Source organism: Cygnus olor (genome assembly GCF_009769625.2).
Source record: "Cygnus olor isolate bCygOlo1 chromosome W unlocalized genomic scaffold, bCygOlo1.pri.v2 SUPER_W7, whole genome shotgun sequence".
NCBI lineage: Eukaryota > Metazoa > Chordata > Aves > Anseriformes > Anatidae > Cygnus > Cygnus olor.
The window spans coordinates 2132880-2151780 of NW_024429078.1; the positions used below are offsets into that span (position 1 = coordinate 2132880).

The 18901-nt window shown below is 48.8% G+C and overlaps 1 protein-coding gene across 4 annotated transcripts in view; it reads right to left on the reverse strand.

Moving 5' to 3' along the window:
- Positions 1-5046: 5046 nt before the first annotated feature.
- Positions 5047-18901, reverse strand: part of LOC121063018 (protein FAM219A-like) — a 123567-nt gene continuing 109712 nt past the window's right edge. Inside the window, exons 4-6 of one of the 4 annotated variants that reach the window (XM_040543328.1) lie at positions 16839-16919; positions 16421-16475; positions 5047-15393 (exon numbers count right to left, since the gene is read on the reverse strand). In XM_040543328.1, coding sequence (XP_040399262.1) covers positions 15235-15393; positions 16421-16475; positions 16839-16919 — 295 coding nt within the window. In that variant the 3' untranslated portion in view covers positions 5047-15234. The remainder of the gene's footprint in view (positions 15394-16420; positions 16476-16838; positions 16920-18901) is intronic. The other 3 variants (XM_040543329.1, XM_040543326.1, XM_040543327.1) reach the window with 3 other exon arrangements.

Below are 18901 nucleotides of genomic sequence, written 5' to 3' on the forward strand. Positions count from 1 at the left end.
TGACAATAAAAGATCATCCACATATTGCTTCAGCAGAGGAGGGGGAGGAGGCGCTCCAGGTGCCGGAGCTGAAGCCACCCACGGCCCACAGAGAGGCCCCTGGTGGGGAAGGATGACCCGCTCCCGCAGCCCATGGTGTACCACAGCAGAGCACATCTCCACGCTGCAGCCCATGGAGAGGAGCCCATGCAGGAGGAGGTGATCGGGGCGGGGTGGACCCCAGGGGGTCCCCAGCCGGACCAACCCGCCTCTGACGAATAGACCCTGTGGCACAGACCCACACCTGGAACAGCTCCCAAAGAGCCCATTTTTCGCTGCCTATGGAGAAACTCACACAGGACCAGCCCAGGAAGGTCGGCACCCCACAAGAGGGACCCCACACCAGAGCCACCAGAGCAGGGGGAAGAGCGAATGTGAAGGAGCAGTGGAAACGAAGCACCATGGGCCGACTCCAGCCCCACTCCTGCCCGCCCCCCTCCCCGCGCCACTCAGGGCAGGGAAGAGGTGGAAGAGAGTGGATGGGGGAAGGTGCCCCCAGCTTGTTTCTCTTTCTCACCATTCCAGCCCATCAGCAATAGGTAATAAATTTTATTAATCTTCCTATGCTAAGTCTGTTTTGCCCGCAACGATAATTGTAGAGTGATCCCCATTGAGGTACACCTGAGGAGCTCTTGAGGTACACTTTTTCATTTATCAGGGAACTAGCTTTCTGAGAAGCCCTGACTCCCCTGTTCTGAATTTATAACAGCAATCTCTCCTCCTTCTTCCACTCCAGATATTCCTATTTGAAGTGGCCGGCCTGGCCACACTTAAAACATCTTCTCAAAGCCTGTCCCTGCTAGGATTTAGGCTACAACACAGGTAGCTTTTCTTGCCTGCCATTCCTTCATCTCTCTTCCTCTCCTTTCCATCCTGGGCCAGACTCCTCCCAGAAGTCCCTCTATCTCCAACCCTCTGCCTCACTACCCAGTACGCTGTGAATACGATTTGTTTCGCTCTCTACTTTTGCCATCTCCCCTCCTGGCATACACCTTCATACTACCTGCACTGTTTACTCCATCCTCCCACCTTCTGGAGCTTTTTCTGGGTATCTGGCCAGGCTTTAATCACAAAATGAACTTTCAAGAGCCCTTGGGATACCGGGTCCTCGGGATTCATCCCCGAGTACTTTCTCATTCTGACCCCGAGTTTGTTTCACTCTCTACTTTTCCTTCTCATCTCTCCTCTTGGAGCAGCTGCCACTGCCTCTGGTGCAATATTAGGATTATAGGGAGCATAACTTGATTCTTCCTCCGAAAAAGGAGTCTTATTGCTTACATATAAATTTAAAGCCTGAATTTTCATCAGACCCATATTTTGGCCAAAATACTGAAGTTCCTTTTATTGGCTTTTTAGGCCAGACAATTACACAATATCTAACCATTTAAATTTTTTTTTTAATGTTTTCCCCTAGTTTTTGTGTTGTTTTTCCAAATCCTTATCATTCTCCCCAAAGGACTATCTTTAGGCACAATCCCGGGGTCTCCACCCCCACCCTGATGACTCTTGGAACCCTTAATCCCCATCTCTTCCTGACGTGCTGCTGTGGACTTTACCACCCACAGGGTACCACACGCCTTCACCTAGGATTAGGACAGAGGTGGGGTGTACTGCCGAGCACTTCACTTCACCGTGCTCGGGGTACCGTACACCTACAAACACCTACACCTGTATACCTACACCTACCGTACACCCAAACCCCCGAGACTCTCTTTCGCTCATTTATCTTTCGCTTCGCCCATCTCTGACCAAGGGGACTTCATTCGTCCCTTAGCGGGACTACAGAACCTTGCGGATCGGGACTCCACACTCGCTTTGCACTAAAAGTGCGTCTCATTCACACTGCATACGAGTCTCCCCAAACCCACCCCGAGGCAATATATGGTAAAGTTTCCCTTACCTCGGTCCGTGCACGGCTTCCTGGTCCAGGTTATCAGCAGTAATCCCTGTGCCTGTACCCTGTCTGGGCTGTGTCTGTGGTATGTCAGTGCTGGCCTCCCTTCTCCCCAGAGCTTCGCAGAGCCCGTCTTCAGATTAACAGTCTTGGTCCTTTGCCGGCCATACCGAGACGACCCACCACCCCCAACGGGACTGCTGAAATCAGCGGGGTGCACCTTCCTGTCTGTGGTGGCAAGAACTCTTCAGTAGGTGACAAGATCCGGGACGAGCCCCCAAATTGTGAGAAAAATCTCAATAATTTTCTTCAGACAGGATCTTCTGTGAAGCTATTTTATTCGTGATTGCAGTGGCGGACGTCCTGCCAATTAGGAGCGCATTATAGTAAACATATCATAACCTTTTATTCCCTATTACCCGATGCCTGGTCACCTCCCCTGTTTCCTCATGGGCTGAGTACTACAGGTTCACAAGCTACTCGACGCCCCTCTATACTATATATGTACAATATTTTTGATCAACCCTTTAATTTCTCCTTTTTCCCTTTTTTTTTCTCCTTTCTTATGTTTTGAGAACTTGTGACCTTTGTTTTCCTGTTCTCACACTGCTCATCCTGTTTTTCTCAAGCTTCTACCTTATTTTGGAACAGTGAGGCCTTCTACTGTCCACTTATCTACTTAGCATTTCTCCTTGTTATGACTACACAACTACCTTGGAGTACAGAAAATTAGTTCTCTACTGCAAAAACACAGCTTCGTGTCTCACATCGGGGCTTGCAGTAAAGCAGAGATTGGGGTGGGTGCACCAGGACCACCGCATATGGGGCCAGCAGCAGCAGTAGGGAAGGGAGTTATGAGAGAAAGCCGGTCCCCCACAGCTGGCAAAGACCAAGAGGGCCAGGGTCTCCCAGTATGTATGAGCCTGTTCTGTCCCCGCACAGCAGTGAAATCTTTCTCCATGCCCTCTGCTGGCTCTCTAATTACAATGCACATGCTAACGAGGCTGCAAGAGATGAGTCGGTTTGTGGTGTGGTTTGCATCAGAGTCTGCCTGCTTGTTGGGCTGCATGGTGAGAGCTGCATGGCCATGGCACACATGGACTCTGCTGTGGCAAGGCCATGGCTCAGGGATCCGTCCTCCTCCAGGAGCAGGGCTGGGAGAGCTTTTGCCATGCTCAGGGCTCCTCCCGGCCTCCATGGGGTCCTGCTGGCACAGAGGGCTCCCAGCTGGAGCCTTGGGGCTCTGTGCTGGGGCAGCTCCCAGAGCTTCCCAATCTGTCCCCCATCACCATCGTGTCACCTCATGGCCCTGGCTGGTGCCCTGCCACTGCCTCAGTTTCCCCTTCCTCAGTGGGAACTCTGAAACCTACTGATGGACAGGGCTGACGTGTGAGAGCTTGTGCTTGTCTGCCCTACGAGCCCAAAGCCACCACGGGGTGCAGCCCCACAGTCACACATCAAGCCCAGGGGACAAAAAGCCAGCGAGCATGGGCCGTGGGGTGTCACACACTTTGTTGACCAGGGAATATGAACAGCCTCTGTTACAGAAAGCGAGGCACCCCCATCCACCTCCCCCTGCTGGGCTGGGGGAGAAACCCCGAGGTATTTACCTGGGTCACAAATTTGTTTTTTTTTTCCATAGCTGCAGCAGGGCCTTCCCATGGATCAACTTCTTCAAGGTGCACGGCGGCCAGTAGGAGTCGGTGTAGGTGCTGACAGGGGTCTTGTGTTTTTGGGCGAAGAGGAACATGGTGCTGTGGCCACAGGAGCACTGAGTCCTGGTGGGTCTTGGGCGGACTCAGTGACACTGCATGGGACTGGGGTCTCCCAGCCCACGTGGCCCTGCGTGGAAATGGAATGGGGCCCCGGTGCCACCAGCTTCTGGTGGTGCTTATGTCATCAGTGACATCATAGTGTGGCAGCAGGGGGGATTTGGGCACTTTCTGTGCCATGGCTGCGCTCCCAGGGACAGCATGTCCTGGATTAGGGTACAGCAACCCGTCCCTGCATCCCTCCCCCATCTTCCCTCCATGCCTCCTGCCATGGGCATCCCCCTGGCCCCAGGTTTCCTCCTCTCTTGCAGGCAATTAGATTAGCAAGGGTAGGAAACAATTTCAGCTGGTCCTAGTCAAGATATTGTGAAAGGTTTGGGACTGTGGCTCCCAGGCATCACAGTAATTGCTGCTTTTCCAGCCCCCCCTCCCATATTTCCTTAGAAATCCCGGAGCAGCACCACACCGCTGCAGCCACCACCATGCGGCACGGCAGGGGGCTCCACACTTGGACTGTGGCACTGGTCGGTCATTTTAGGGTATCCAGGGGAATTACTGCCTGCTTGGGGGGACCTCTCTCCCCTTTTTCATTAAAAAGCTGGATTTAGGTGACTGTGAGTGGCTCATTTGCTATCCCGCGTGCTGTGGTGGGCTCTGCAGGGCTGGTGGAGGGAGCAATCCTCACCCAGCACCGTCAGCCAGGTTACACCCGGGAAGGGATTTACATGAACCACGTGTGCTTGTTGCCCAAAGGATGCCAAGCAGAACCCCCCCATGCCCTGGGCACCTCCATCCTGAGGCTCCCCAAGATGCCACTGTTTTTCATCCCTCCTGGGAGCTGGGTAAAACCTGCCTGTCCCATGTTGGGGGGACATGGCGAGGCAAGAGGGGACTGTGGCTTGCTCTTTAATGGGATAAATTCAAGTTGTGAGCCTCTTGCCCATGGGGGGACATGGCGAGGCAAGAGGGGACTGTGGCTTGCTCTTTAATGGGATAAATTCAAGTTGTGAGCCTCTTGCCCATGGGTTTGCATTAGTTACTGGCAGGAAAGCAGCAGTTCACGGTATTGAGGCATTGATGGCACTGCTGCACCTCCCTCCCGTGTCCTGGGCTCACTGCCCAGCTCCTCTCCATTTGTCACTGGCAGCCCTAAATCATTGGCTTACAGGTTGAAGGAAAGCACATGCAAAGCGATGCGGGCGGGAGGGAACCGGGGGCTGGAAAGCAGTGGGACTGCCTCTGCAGATACAACCCGTCAGCCAAGGTGTTACTGGGAGAGGAGCAGTCTTTTGAGATGCTTCCTCATGGGGAAGGCCAGGGCTGGCTTCCTAAATCCCCTCATCCTTGGAGAGGGCTCCCAGGGGCCACCCCACTACAGAGCACCCCTCTGTTCCCAGGAGAGCGCCTGTTTTCCTTGAGCAGGAGGCCAAGCAAGGGTGTATCAGTACAAAACCTCCTGTTCCCCATCCACTTGTCCACCCATGGTTTCAGCCTCAGCGAGGGCTGGGGCTGCAGAGGAGATGGTGTCGTTCGTGTCCTCCCACCCCACTGTCCATCTCGCTCCAGTGACAAAGGCTGGCAGGCTGGTTTTCATATATATGCTTTTTAATATCATTAATTGTTACACTACACACAAACAGTAACAATGATAAATACTGCAATGGAAATGTTAAAAAAAATATTATACGCTTCATGTTTTTTCAAACAAACATACTTTTAAAATAAATTAATGCATAAAACTGATGGTAGAAAAAAGAAAACCCAAAACAAACCACAACACAACTGATCTGTTTAAGGCAATACTCTACGCGGACGGGAACAGAAGTACAACAGTGTGCTACATGTTCTGAACAGGAAGAAAGAAAAAGAAGCCATACAAGATGCAGATTGATGCTTCAGGAGTAAAAAACTCCCAAAACAAGATAATAAAACCAATGGCCAAGTTAAGTGCAGCATTAACATACTCTGCATGTCAAATGATTAGCAGGTTCCTAACATGGACTAAGGTCAAGCTACAACAAGTTTATCTTCCTAATTAAAAGGTTATTCAGGTCAAACCCTACATTTAACTCTACTTTGCATTTGGCTGTTTCAGCTATGTTTCACTATATGCAAGGACAGCCAGAAATTCATCTCATGCTCTGAGATTAACACAAAGGTTGGGAGGTCTCTCCTGAAAGGCATTTCCATTAACTATATCCCAGAAGGATCCCATCTGCAGTGACCCACAAATGCCCCCCGCCACCCCCTCCCCTGGGCGCCAGGCACTGTGCGGTAGAAGGAGACCTTGGTAGCATTTGCTTGGGTTTAGTTTCTTTCAAGCTGAGGACATGAAATGGAAATTCGGACTTGATCTGGACTCAGAAGAGGGCTGTCCCCCCACCTGCCAGGTTATCTGGAGCCTGCTGGAAGCGCAGCCTGCTCATTGCCAGCACAGGAGAAACCCAGCCTGTAGCCAGGCTCTGGATGCAGCTGTGACATTTGCTATCAAAGCTGGTGTGAAGCTCCATACCTGCCCGGACAGCCAATCAACCCCAATTATTAATGCAGCCCAGAACTTGGCCACTGGAAGGTGGACAAAAATCTTAATGCCAAAAAAATCCCCCTCTCCCTGAAAATCAAAATCAAAAAGGAACAGTAGCCACTTCCTGCCAGATTCCCATCAGCTTCCACGTACGCAAGATTGGCAGTGCCGGATCTCACCAGCATCGACCCAGTACGTTCCCGGTAAGATGCATGTCTGCAAGGTGCTGCCAGGAGCAAAGAAGCTTCCTGGGACATGGTCAGAGCCTCCTGTGCTGCCCTGCTGGGGTGCTTGTGGAGGAAGCCATGGTACACAAGGAAAGAAATCCAAGTGGAGTTACTAAAAATTAAGAATTGTGATGGCCAACAGCTGTCCGGACTGCCTTGGGTTTGGGTGGGAGAGGGGGATGCAGAACTGGGCTGAGAGTCGTTTTGGTGCAACTGCCTCTGTTGCTCATCACTAGTTCAAGGGGAAAAAAAAAAAGATGATGGCTGCTTTGAGAAAAGAGGAGTAAAAGGAGGACGTGTGCAATATAACAAGGCTTGAGATTCTAGAACTAACCACTGGACACAGATACCAAAGTTTACCTGTGACAACTAGTTATACTTCTATCATTGCTGCTGCTTTCCCCCCTTCCCTTATCTGACCCTTCTCTAGTTTGGGAAGCTGTAGCTGTTGACATGATGGTCAGCGTTGGTTCTCCCACCCTAGTTCCCGCACGGCGCTCCAGGTGACTCAGCTACAGGATGTGCCATGAGGTCTGGAAGTCACACGGTAGACACAGACCAGCTCTGCATGCAAGCAGCACCTGCTTTCAGAACCCTTTAGAAAGTATTTAATGGTGCTTTGTTTCCTTCTTTACTAAGGGTCCAATAACCCCTGTGGAAGGAGTTAAAATGTGCAAAAAGGGAGGGAGGGGGGGAATATCTTCCTGAATTTTCTCCCCTGCAAAGACTTCATCCTCTGCAAGAGTTGTTCTCCCTGCAGAAGTACAGCCCTACCCACGTGTTTCACAGCCAAGAAGGGGACCACTGACAGACTTCCATCTGTGCCTCCCCATGGGTCTCAGGCTCAGGCAGGTCTTGGACTGGGATCTCTGGTCCCAGTGTGCCCACAGTGCTGATGCTGGAAGGGTGACAGCACCCACCTGGGCTTGGTGGCTCACACCAAGGTTTTAAACTCGCTCAGGTGACCCTCAGCTCCACAGCCTTCCCCTGGCCACTCAGGTGGGTGAAGAGAAATCCCATCCAGCTCGCTGGCTCACCCACCATCACGCCTCTTGGGTCTCCTGCTGGTCTGATGTTTGCCTTGGGTTTGTCACCGGACAGAGGCAGCAACAAGCTGAACATACCTGCTATCCCAGCCAGCTTCCCCACACGAAGAAACAGAGCAGAGAAATCTGAGCTGGGGAAGGAGGCAGAAGTGACAAAAACCAGAAAGGCTGCCGTGAAGAGAGCTTGTCCAAATTTTCCAGTTCCCCATTGGTCTATATCACATCTCCTGATAAACTTTTCCTTTCCCAGATCATGCGGCCTTGAGGAAGATGAATAACAAATGAAGATGCAGCTTTTTTGGGACCAGTGCAGAAATGAGAAGGCAGCCCGGGCAGAGCAGTGCTTTCTGGAGACCTGACCTGGGGCAGCTGAATAGACAGCTCGGGGAGAAATGCTGCTCTGGGAGGGCAAACATCTCGGCATGTAACGGGACTTATCTCAGCATGGCCTTTTGGTGGCCTTTTCTTTTCCTGGTGCCTACTGTGCTGGTTTCCAGTGCCATGCCTGAGACAGTCACATTTAAATGAGGCTTCTTTTGTACCTTCACTCCCTGATGTAATCCCACCGCCTCTATAGCCACTTGTTACTATGGAAATGGCTGCCTCACAGACCAGGCACAATCAGCCAGGAGAGCTCCTTCCAGGAGCAAATCCATCTTTCGCTGAAGCAGCTTTTTACAGAAAAAGAAAGTCTCAGACCCACCACCAGTTTCTGCTGGCAACTGGGTCTGGAAAGCAACGGGAAGACCTGTTCGCTGCAGGCGCCAGGGAAAGTCAGCGATGTCCTTCTCCGTGCCGTGGCTTCCTGAACGCTTGCATGGGCCACGGTGCTCTGCTCCATGTAACCTCCATGAGCCCCTGGCCCTTACCTTCCAAGCAAGCTCAGCCAGGCTGCTGTGATCCTGGGATTGCCACCGATGTCAAGGGGGCTGAAGGAGGGTATGTAGCTGTAATTTTTGGGAAGCAATGCAACAGCTCAGTTGCACAACGCAGGGAGTGAAAACTGGGATGCGAGCCCCTGTGAGAAACCTGCAGCTGGTTAGTCTGTCATTAACCCTCTGTATGTAATCCCAGGTCCCAATCTCTTCCTCTGTCTCTGGCCCTTCTGCTTCAGGGTTTGTGTGGCTCTGTAACAGGCACGTTCGTCTGGTGAGGTGCAGTTCAAGTCTGGAGCAACCTCTCGCACAAGAAGGCCTTGACAAGAAGTGACAAGGATGCCTTGTCCTCCTTGAGGTGAAAAGCACCTTAAAATGAAGACCTTCCTGTGCCTGCCCCTCAGGCTCAGCCTAGTCCAGCTTCCCCTGTAGCACTCTGCCCATCTCTGCAGATGTTTTTGAGACATGAGAACTAGAAAGAGAAGTGAGTTGTGAAGAGACAGCTCTGAAGGGTGCCAGAGGCCAAAGCCAGGGTATGTTCAGGGTGGCACATGCAGCCTGTGCTTGCTGAGCAGCCAGGTGACAAAGCCTGTTCTGTTCTAGGTAAGAGTGGCCATACTTGTGAGTACGTCAAGGAAGAATGGAAAAATAAAGGAAGAGCCCAGACACAAGTGCCTCAGATCATTACATAAATGCTAAATATAAAAGCATGAAACTTCCCTGGGAATATCTCAAATAAACCCTTCAGTGATCTCTTCCACCCAATTAAAATTCACTGTCTGAGTTGGAAATCCACTTGCACTCCTAAATTCCTTAAGTCTGCTAGCAGGGGATGGTGCTGTTGAACCACCAATTCTTCTTACATGTTCCCTGTGTCAGCATGCATATTAAGTAGCCAGCTGTGAATGAGCCAACAGCCAAATAACTGGGAAACATCCCATTGCCAAACATCTGCCCCCAAAGCTGTTTAATCTCTCTACTAAGCTCACCCTGCAGCCTTCTGGCACATGCAAGCAACATCAGAAGCTGGTAAACAGAAGGAGAGTAGAGTTGTGTTGCTGTTCTCTGCAGAACTTTGAAAATATGTGTAAAACTTTTATAGCATACTTTTTGCACCCTGTTTACAGATCTGTCCTATCAGTGGTGCCTGCCACACACTTGGCAACATCCATGCGGGGTGGTGGTAGCATCCGGGGAAGGCAGGTTTCTCCTCTGCGCTGCAGAAGGGAATGGATGTCAAGAGGGGATGTGACCTGCCTGGGGTTGGAGCAAACACACGTGCTAAAAGCAGCGAGGGACCCCGGATCTCATTTCTGTGCTCTGATGGTCCAGCAGACTCTCTGCAGTACTATTTGGCTGCAGTGCTAGCTCAGGGACATGGTGTTTCTGGTGTATGCATCTGAAAACAAGCTTAGCTTGGTATCAGCACTGTACTGAGATAGATTAGTTTGGACAACTGGGATTTGCCCTAGGTCAAGGCAGCACTTGGCAACCTTTCCAGTTATTGCTTGTTTTTCTTCTCTCGTTCCATCTGGTGCCCAGCTGGGTCTTTCCTTCCTTCAAAAGCATCTTCATGTTTCTGTTGAGTCACATACAGGGTGCTGCACTTTTCAAGCTTCCTGCACACCGTTGTACAGCTTGCAGGCCAGCCTGAGGACAAACTCTGCATGGAGAGGGAAGGTTTCTGCTCAGGATCTCAGATCAATGTGTCAGCCAGCACACAGCTGAGCTGAGCAGAGCAGCTGTCTCCTTTTGGGAAAGGAGACGGAGAGCCAAACCAGAAGCAGTTGAGTCTGTCCTGTCTGTGGGTGAGCACAGCATCCTCAAGCCCCTCTGTGAAGCAGGCTTGGCTGCCTGCTTTTGCAATTGCAAGGCATCTACAAGCAGGATGGCCAGAAGAGCAGAGTAGACTTGACAGCCAAATATACGCGTTGGGGGTAGACGTGCAGCAACATCAGATATGATCCAGTGGCTCTTCCAAAAGTTGGCTTTAAGATATGCCTGATAGGACATCAAATGAGCCTCCGGGATGGTCACCTGGACATCAGCCTTCCTTCAACCAAAGGTTATTTATACAACCACAGGAAAAGCAGACTAGACCACGCTATCTAGGGCCCTTCCTCGATACTGGGAGGATACTTCCCCTCACACGGACATCTGGAAAGGTTTGCAGACTGACTGGAGAGACAAGAATTGAGTGCTGAGACCTTGTAGTCCAAAGTTGACATGAAAGGGCTAAACTAACATCTGATAAGAGGAAATGATTTGCCTAAACTCAGGTAATTTGGTGACTAAAATTACTTAAAATCCTAGCCAAAAAAGCCAATCTGGCTTTAGGATGGAATTTTCAAATTTAGGAATTTTCAAATGCAAATTCCTTTGTTAGAGGCACCAGCATCACTATAAGGAAGCTATCCTATTTGCGTGGTAATTTAGATGGACAGTAATGCAGCTTTTCATACTCCACGGCGCTCCTCCCCCTGGTATTCTGTACACTTCAGACTGAAAATAGGGCCTGAAAAGACCGTATGGTTTGGTGCAAAGACTGGAACAAGGAATGCTTCGCTTTCTTGCAAGTAACCTGCAGTTTGGAGAGTACCCAGCAGCTCTGCAGATTTTAGGGCTTTCTAATGCTGCAACAAAGAGTCAGGGGCAGTGCTGTTTGCTTTTGTCTTCTCTGGGCCATGGCAGCAGATATACTGCTGATGTAAGGAGAGCAGTGACAGAACAACCATGTATCTATACTCCTTCCTGGGAAGCCCCCACAACCTCCAGTGAGGGCACAAGGAAAACCTTCTGGCCAAAACACAAAGGTCTGAACACAAGACCAGACAGGGAGAGCCAAGCCAATTTGCTGTTAACACACACTGCTGGGCTGTCCATCAGATTCTGTAATGAGCCAACAAACATGCCCTATGGTCATAACCTGATTAAGGGGCTGCAGTTCAGAAGGGTTAGTGGTCAGTTTTCTATGATAGCCACACGTGCATTGCCTTAATCCATTCAGCCTTCCTGATAATGACCCTACACAGGTAACTACTTTTCCCCACCCTTTCTACTTTATTCCCCTAATAAAATATATGAACACAAAGCATAGAGAGGAGAAGCCAAAAAAATGCCATTTTATGGTCCTGTACTGTCATGCCAAATCAACTATTTGTGCAACCAGCTCCTTCTGTGAGCAGGGAAAAACACTTGGCTTGTGCTTCTGTCTATTTGGAGGAAGCACTGGCCTAGTTCACATTTAAATTCATCTTCCTCCTTCACATGTGCAAATGAGTAGTTCCCTCCCAGGGACCGATGATGCAAAGCTGGGAGGAGTGGCCAACACGCCAGAAGGCTGTGCTGCCATTCAGCGAGACCTGGACAGGCTGGAGAGATGGGCAGGAAGAAACCAAATTAGGTTTAATAAGAGCAAGCGTAGAGTCCTGCACCTGGGAAGGAACGACCAGACATATCAGTACAGGCTGGGGGACGACCTGCTGGAGAGGAGCTCTGAGGAGAAGGACCTGGGGGTCCTGGTGGACGACAAGTTGACCATGAGCCAGCAGTGTGCCCTCATGGCCAAGGCGGCCAACAGGATCCCGGCGTGCATTAAAAGGAGCATGGCCAGCAGGTCAAGGGAGGTGATCCTCCCCCTCTACTCTGCCCTGGTCAGGCCTCACCTGGAGTACTGTGTCCAGTTCTGGGCTCCCCGGTACAAGAAAGACGGGGATCTTCTGGAAGGAGTCCAGCAGAGGGCCACAAAGATGATACAGGGCCTGGAGCATCTTCCCTATGAGGAAAGACTGAGAGACCTGTGTCTGTTCAGCCTTGAGAAGAGAAGACTGAGAGGGGATCTCATCAATGTGTATAAATACCTGAGGTGTGGGAGACAGAGGGATTTGGCCAACCTCTTTTCAGTGGTTTGTGGGGACAGGACAAGGGGTAATGGCCACAAGATGGAGCACAGGAAGTTCCGAACCAACATGCGAAAGAACTTCTTCACGGTGAGGGTGACGGAGCACTGGAACAGGCTGCCCAGGGAGGTTGTGGAGTCTCCTTCTCTGGAGATATTCAAGGCCCGTCTGAACGCCTACCTGGGCAGCCTGCTCTAGGGAACCTGCTTTGGCAGGGGGGTTGGACCTGATGATCTCTTGAGGTCCCTTCCAACCCCTACAATTCTGTGATTCTGTGACCTTAAGTGGTTATGGTGGAAGCAGGTGCACATCACACAATGCAAAGGGTGGAGGGCGGTTGCAGGGTTGTGGGGTTGGGGAATGCCTCAGAGCACATGGCAGGCAAAAAACAGAAATCGGGGCAATAAAAGGACTTAGCAGTGGTGCCATGGGGCAGTGGTTACAGGGAAGGTCTGTCCTTCAGAGGGGAAGTTACAGCTCTGGGAGACAATCTCAGACGTCTACTTCCATCTTTGTCCTAAGACAAAGGTGGTTTGATGGAGAACTGTGCGATGTGCAGTCTGCCAAGGTTAACCAACGGAAACAGACACCTCATTGCTTGAGCAGGCTCACCAAAATACCCCAAGCTCCTGAGCAAAGGCTGTGGGAAAGGCTGTGTGTGTGCAGCCTGCCTGAAAGGCACAGACACTGACCCAGGAGGATAAGTGCAATGGAGATGTTGCATAATACCAACGCTGAACTGCAAACTCCTGCTTTAGAAGTGTGAATGTTTAAAGAGACTTGGCCATGTCCTATAGGATTTAGTTTGACCATGTGGTTTCTGTTTTCTGTTTTGACTACATTCCCCATCTGAAAAAAAGACTCCTGAGCTTTTCCTCCCTTTTAACTTCTCTTCCCACACAGTGCTGTTAGAGCTCTTCTCCCCACTGCAGACAACTTGCTAATCTCACACCTGAGCTAGCACTGGAGAGGAAGGCTGGCACACGAAAGAAGAAGCAAGGAATTGGGGACCTGAAGCTTTGTGCTTCTTTAGAAACATTTTTGAAATATTCCCCCTCAGCACTGCCACATGATGAGAAAGTGAGAGGAATTCAATAGAGGAACACTCTCTCCCTAGAGGAGTTGGCAAGTTAACCAGCACTTCTGCACAAGGAGGCAGAGATGCTCAGTAAACAAGTCTGCCCCATCCTCTTTCTGTTCCCTGGCAGATAGGGCAACAGTCCCTGTTTCGAGGAGGGGGCAAACACAGCTTTCACGGTTGCCTGCAGCTAGCTGCTGAATAATAAAGCCCAGGAGCCCTGTATGCCTGCTCTTTTGCTCATGCTGCGGATGACATCATGCCTTGCACTGCACAGAGTGAAAACATGTGATGTTAAACAAGTGTCCTCCTCATCACTAAGAGAACTTCTTAAAGAGTCAGCTCATGATGTGCAAATTTCATACAGGGGATCTCTAATTCAGGGTGGAGATCAGGCTCTTTCTCGTGGCTCAGGGGAATTCTGATGGGAAACTTAGAATTGCCTTCATTTTTTCCCTCCACCAGGCTCTAAAGAGAGTGCTGACATAAGGCAGGCAGTCTTTCTTCCTGGCTGAGCAGGAAAAGACACAGTTGTGGCTGTGTCAAAAGATTTCACCTCAGAGAAAGATGTCAGCCTATCCATCACCTGAATCCCATGTCTTCTGAAGCCAGCAGTGTAAGACTGAACAAGGAGAAGACATATTTCCTAAATCCAGAAATGATTTTGCATTTAAAACGATCTGTTGGTGAACTGGCAATTCAGCCCAGAAATCTAATGTAATGCCAGGTTTCCTGACTATTCCAGCATCAAATAAACATAATTGTTCCTGATGTGGGACTGCTCTAACAGAGCAGTTCACAAGGGGGCAGAGATGCAATAAACAGTCGTTCCCTCTCATGGCTTTTTTTCAGCTCAATCTCCTCATAATCCCTCTGTTGCTGAAAACTCCCCTAAAGTCTGACACCACCACGTTAACTAATGTCTCCCATAGGCACCAAGAGATGCACTGTCAAGAGTACCAACAGCTGAGCTCCAAAAAATATGCTTTCTTCAACTAGCTTTTTCAGCACTGACCTTCAGACTGTACAGCTCGAGTCCTGTCTTATGCAGGACTCATTTTTTCTTAGTTGAACAAAGTTTAAGATTTTTGGAAGCAGATGGCTCTCACAGGAATTAAGTAGAAGCTGAAGTCAGTGTATTCAACTGAACTGAACTCATGATTATGGTATTCTCAGGCAAGGACTGAATCTACTGAGAGTATGGATGGATTGCAAATCAAATCTGATGTGTTTGGTGATAATTTAATGTGGTGCTAAGGGTAGATTGCATTGGGTATGTGACACAATAGCTCCAGCTACTACTGACTCACAGAGAAATGCCACCTTCTTGCTCTCTTTGCAAGTGAATGAATTGTGTCATGTTGATCCTGGCTAGACTTGCCATAAGAAAGGATGCCCTGCTCTGTTGCCATTCCTGTGCCCTGGTCATGGTGTAATTTTGGTTACACAGGCAAATGAGGCTTAGTGAACTAATTATGAACTGACCTCAGGTAAACCCCCCTGACACCTCAGACTCACCCCTGATCTTGCAAATGGATTGTTTTTAGAGGGTAGGATTAACTCCAGCCCCATCTGATCCTTCCCATTCTGGAACTGACACCTTACAAAACATCTCTGGTGCCTACACAAACCCAGAAGTATCTCTGGGCCATTCTGTATCCACTCTCCGGACCAGTCAGTTCTGCCAGGCACTGCCTGGCACTTTGAGTTTAACTCTTTTGTTTAACCAGAGTTTAAAATAACTTATCAACCAATCATAAAATGAATGTTTTGGTTTCTCCTGGCTCCATGAACACAAAGAGGTGCACATCCTACCATAGGAGGAAGCAATGGCGGTTAAGTTTTACAGTTATAGTGGAAAGCACAGCCTGCCGGCCTCACTACTGGATGTGACAGGCGGTGGAGGAGGTGGCTTGGCAACACATGCAGGTAGGGTTGACTGATTTAGGGGGGATTAGGTCGAGGTCCTCGTCATCTGGGATCTCATCTAACCGGTACCCATCCTTTAGCAGCTGGATGTTCAAGTCTTGGTTGATCTGCTACAGACAAAGAGACAGTCAAACACTTGAGACTTCTTGCTTCTGACAGGTCGGAAAAGGAAGGAGGTCCCTTATTCTGGAATATATCTCCCACATACAATATGGGAAATATATATGATATTTAAAATGGGAAATAATGATAATAAACCAACTGGGAGCTGTGTAGTCCCTCCACTCAGTCTGGGGCACTACAGCATTTGAAAGGTGGTAGTAAAGCCACTTGGTTCTTTGTAATCTCAGATTCAAGTGCTGCCTAGCCAGCTCTGGGTGAAAAACCCTTCAAGTCAGGGCCCACAGATGGCCCAGATCATTTGACCTGGTCCCTGCTCTTGGCTGTTTCTCCACACTTCAGAGGGATTTTGCCCCAGGAAGAGACACAAGGGGGAACAGTTTCCAGCAGCTTGCGCGCAGAATGGCTGCTCAGCACCCTGATTGTAAATCAGATCCTACAGAAGCAGCACCCAGAGGCTGAGCAACTAATTCACTGGAGAGCTTGGGAATACATTCAGAAACAATGCAAGGGATTAGCAAACGTGAACTTCCTGCCATTTCTCTTTGAGAGGGCAAGAGTTCATATCTGTAAGTCCTCTTTGGAATTTCTGCTTGCTCCAAGTAAACACCCTCCAGGTGACCCTGACCCCCGCTAGAACTGGAAATGACAGCACACCCTCAGCTCCGTTATTTGTGTCCTTGGCAAGCGGACGGTTGCTGAGCTGCCACAACAGACAAGTTGATGCTTTTGCACCACATGGGCACTGCAGGACTGAGCAGAACTGGGAAAAGCTTCAGTGAAGCTGACAGGAAAATCTCTGTCTGTGCTGTGGCGGTGTGGGGACGGAGCCAACTAGATCACTGGGGAAGAAAGAAACATGACACAGTTTCTGCCACGGCCCCTTACAGACTCACAGAGTTTACACCACTGGTAAATTCCTTGTGTAGCTGTTTCTGGCTGCAAAAGGCCACTCTAAGGCGTTTCTGGATGCTCTACTATCAGCATTCATGGCTGGGAAGAGAGAGTGTAACTCACCTCAGCTGATGAGTATCCCGAGGAGGAATATCTGGACATGTCGAAGTCATCATCACTGCAGGGAAGGACAAGACAGCAAAGAAGGAAACAGTTAAAGAGACCTGAATTCCCTGCTTAGTCCTATCCTTCTTGTGCTGTGAAGCTGTCCTTTAGGCACAGAGAATTTACATCAAGGGAGCCTGGAGAGCAACTTTCATCTGTGAACCTCAGACATTTCCATGAAAGTGTTCTTTACTCTTGTCTCTTCCTGCTTGTTTACATGCACAGACCAATTATGGCATATGCCAAAGGGCACAGCAAGGAAGGCTGCAAGTGGTCTGCAAGAATGGTTTCAGCAGGAGTTAGCTCCAGTGCTGTGCTTTGTCATGAAAACTTGCTTGCACCTTAACATATATCATCTTATTATCACTTTGCATACCTGTCCGTATCCAGGGCTACCAGTGGCTTTTCATCTGGACTCTGATCTAATGACGAATAGCCCTTATTGGGAACGACGAGCCTGAAATAATTAAATGTTCTCCATTAACCACACAGTAAAGCTCAGTACCACACAGTCGTATCAAAGTCACATGATAGTTAAGCTTTCCCCATTTCACTTCTTTGCAAATCCTCCCTTACTGGTGAAGACATTTAAATAGGTGCAATTCAGAGGAGGCAGGCTGTGTCTCTGGGTAGCTCAGAGCAGATTTACAAGGACGGATGCTGGACATGCCTTGGGAACACACTCCTCCCTGGAAGACAAAATGATTGGGACACTCTGGGCTTCATTCTGATGAAACTGTTCAGTTCACAGTGCTTGCCTTATCAGATTTCTGTGTTGTTTTTTTTCCTAGCAATGAGTACATGGCACTTGCAATAAGTAAGCAGGAGAAGGTATTCTAGCTAAAGGAAGGTATTATAAGATTGGAAATCAGGGATTTGGTCTTTCTGCCTGAGTCCCTACCCAGTCCCCATAACACAGAACTTGTGAAATCTCACCCCTAAATTTAGTAATATGAGAAGTGAGAGCTAGTGGGTGCAGCATAAGAGCCCTGTCTGACTAGCACTTTTAAAATCCCATTATTCTATAAAGACTTTCAGTTCATCAGAAGTGTTACAATGGCTGATGATGACTTTGCACCTTTAATTGCCTGAGGGAGTCTGTGGAATGGAATATAGACTTCAGAGCCTCTAGGATAAGGAAAATACATTATTCAATGGTATCCAGCTCACAACAGTTATTTCATCCACAAAACTGCACAAAGACTTGGGTTCATATTTAAAATAAGATCAACCAGACTGAGCAAATGGAGCAAGGTACTATGTTTAGCAGGTGGGAACTGCAAGATTATCATGGAAATCTCCTTATTCAGTGGGTTAAATCAGATTCTCTCCCAAATAAATGATTGGTCTTTAACAATACAATGATGCAGCAGGGCTTCACTAAGAGTTTGGGAAAATCTAAAAATGATAATCTATCTCATCCATGCTCTAACTGCTCTTTAACCAGCTGCAATGCTCTTCTGCTCAAAAATTTCAGAAAGTCATTATGATTTTAGTAATGTAAAGGCATTGAAGATGGGCAAGGCTCAGGGAAAGCAAAATATATTAAATGTTCTAACGAAGCAGATGTATAGGCTCATAACTAGTTGCATTTTCTTACTGCATTCATTGAAATGCAAGGCTAAATAAATTAATTGATGCAGAATTTCCAGGCTGCTGCATCAGGGTACTGCAGAAAATGGGATCCACTTGCAAAATGCAAAACCCCTTCCCATATCCTCCAGAGGTTCCTTCTGCTCCCTACAAAGCATGTAGGAAGGAAGTCAAAAAGCAAAGATGTCTGGAACTAAAACAGAAGCTGTGATCTGGCAGCTTGCCTACCCAGATACCAGAAGCACTCACTTCCATGCCTGCTCTCCATTTTTCAAGTCACTGCTCCACATACACTCACTGACAATTGTTACTACATTGTGAATGAACAAAGCACTATCAGGGGATCAAGGAGAACAGTCCTTTGTGGTGCTATTTACTTGATTAAAACAAATCACTACATCTTTTTGTTGAGAAATGCTTTTTTTCTTAGCAACGGAACTTCAACTTTTCTGCCACAGACTAAAACTGTGATAATGTTTTTGTCCTTGATTTAAGCCTTTTTCTCACATCCTGATTGCCTTTTTTTTCTTGCTTCCCAGTGTCCTTGGAACAAAGCTGGGTTTAAGTTGTACCTGCTTTCATCTGCAGGTATGAGCTTTTTGTCTTGGTGGTTTTGGTTGCTTAACATGGAATACTTTACAACATCTGCGTTTAGTTTATCTTTAGAGTGGACTACAATATCTGGCTGCGTAGAAGTAGTGCAGATGATGTTGTGGGCTCTGCCTGTGCTTGCAGTGGGGATTGGCAGCATCACACCAACCTTGTTCACATTTTATTTGCTCTTAGGGAGGCTGAGCATGTTATGGATCCAGATTCTTTCACCTCTAAGGCTGGATGTGCCCCTGC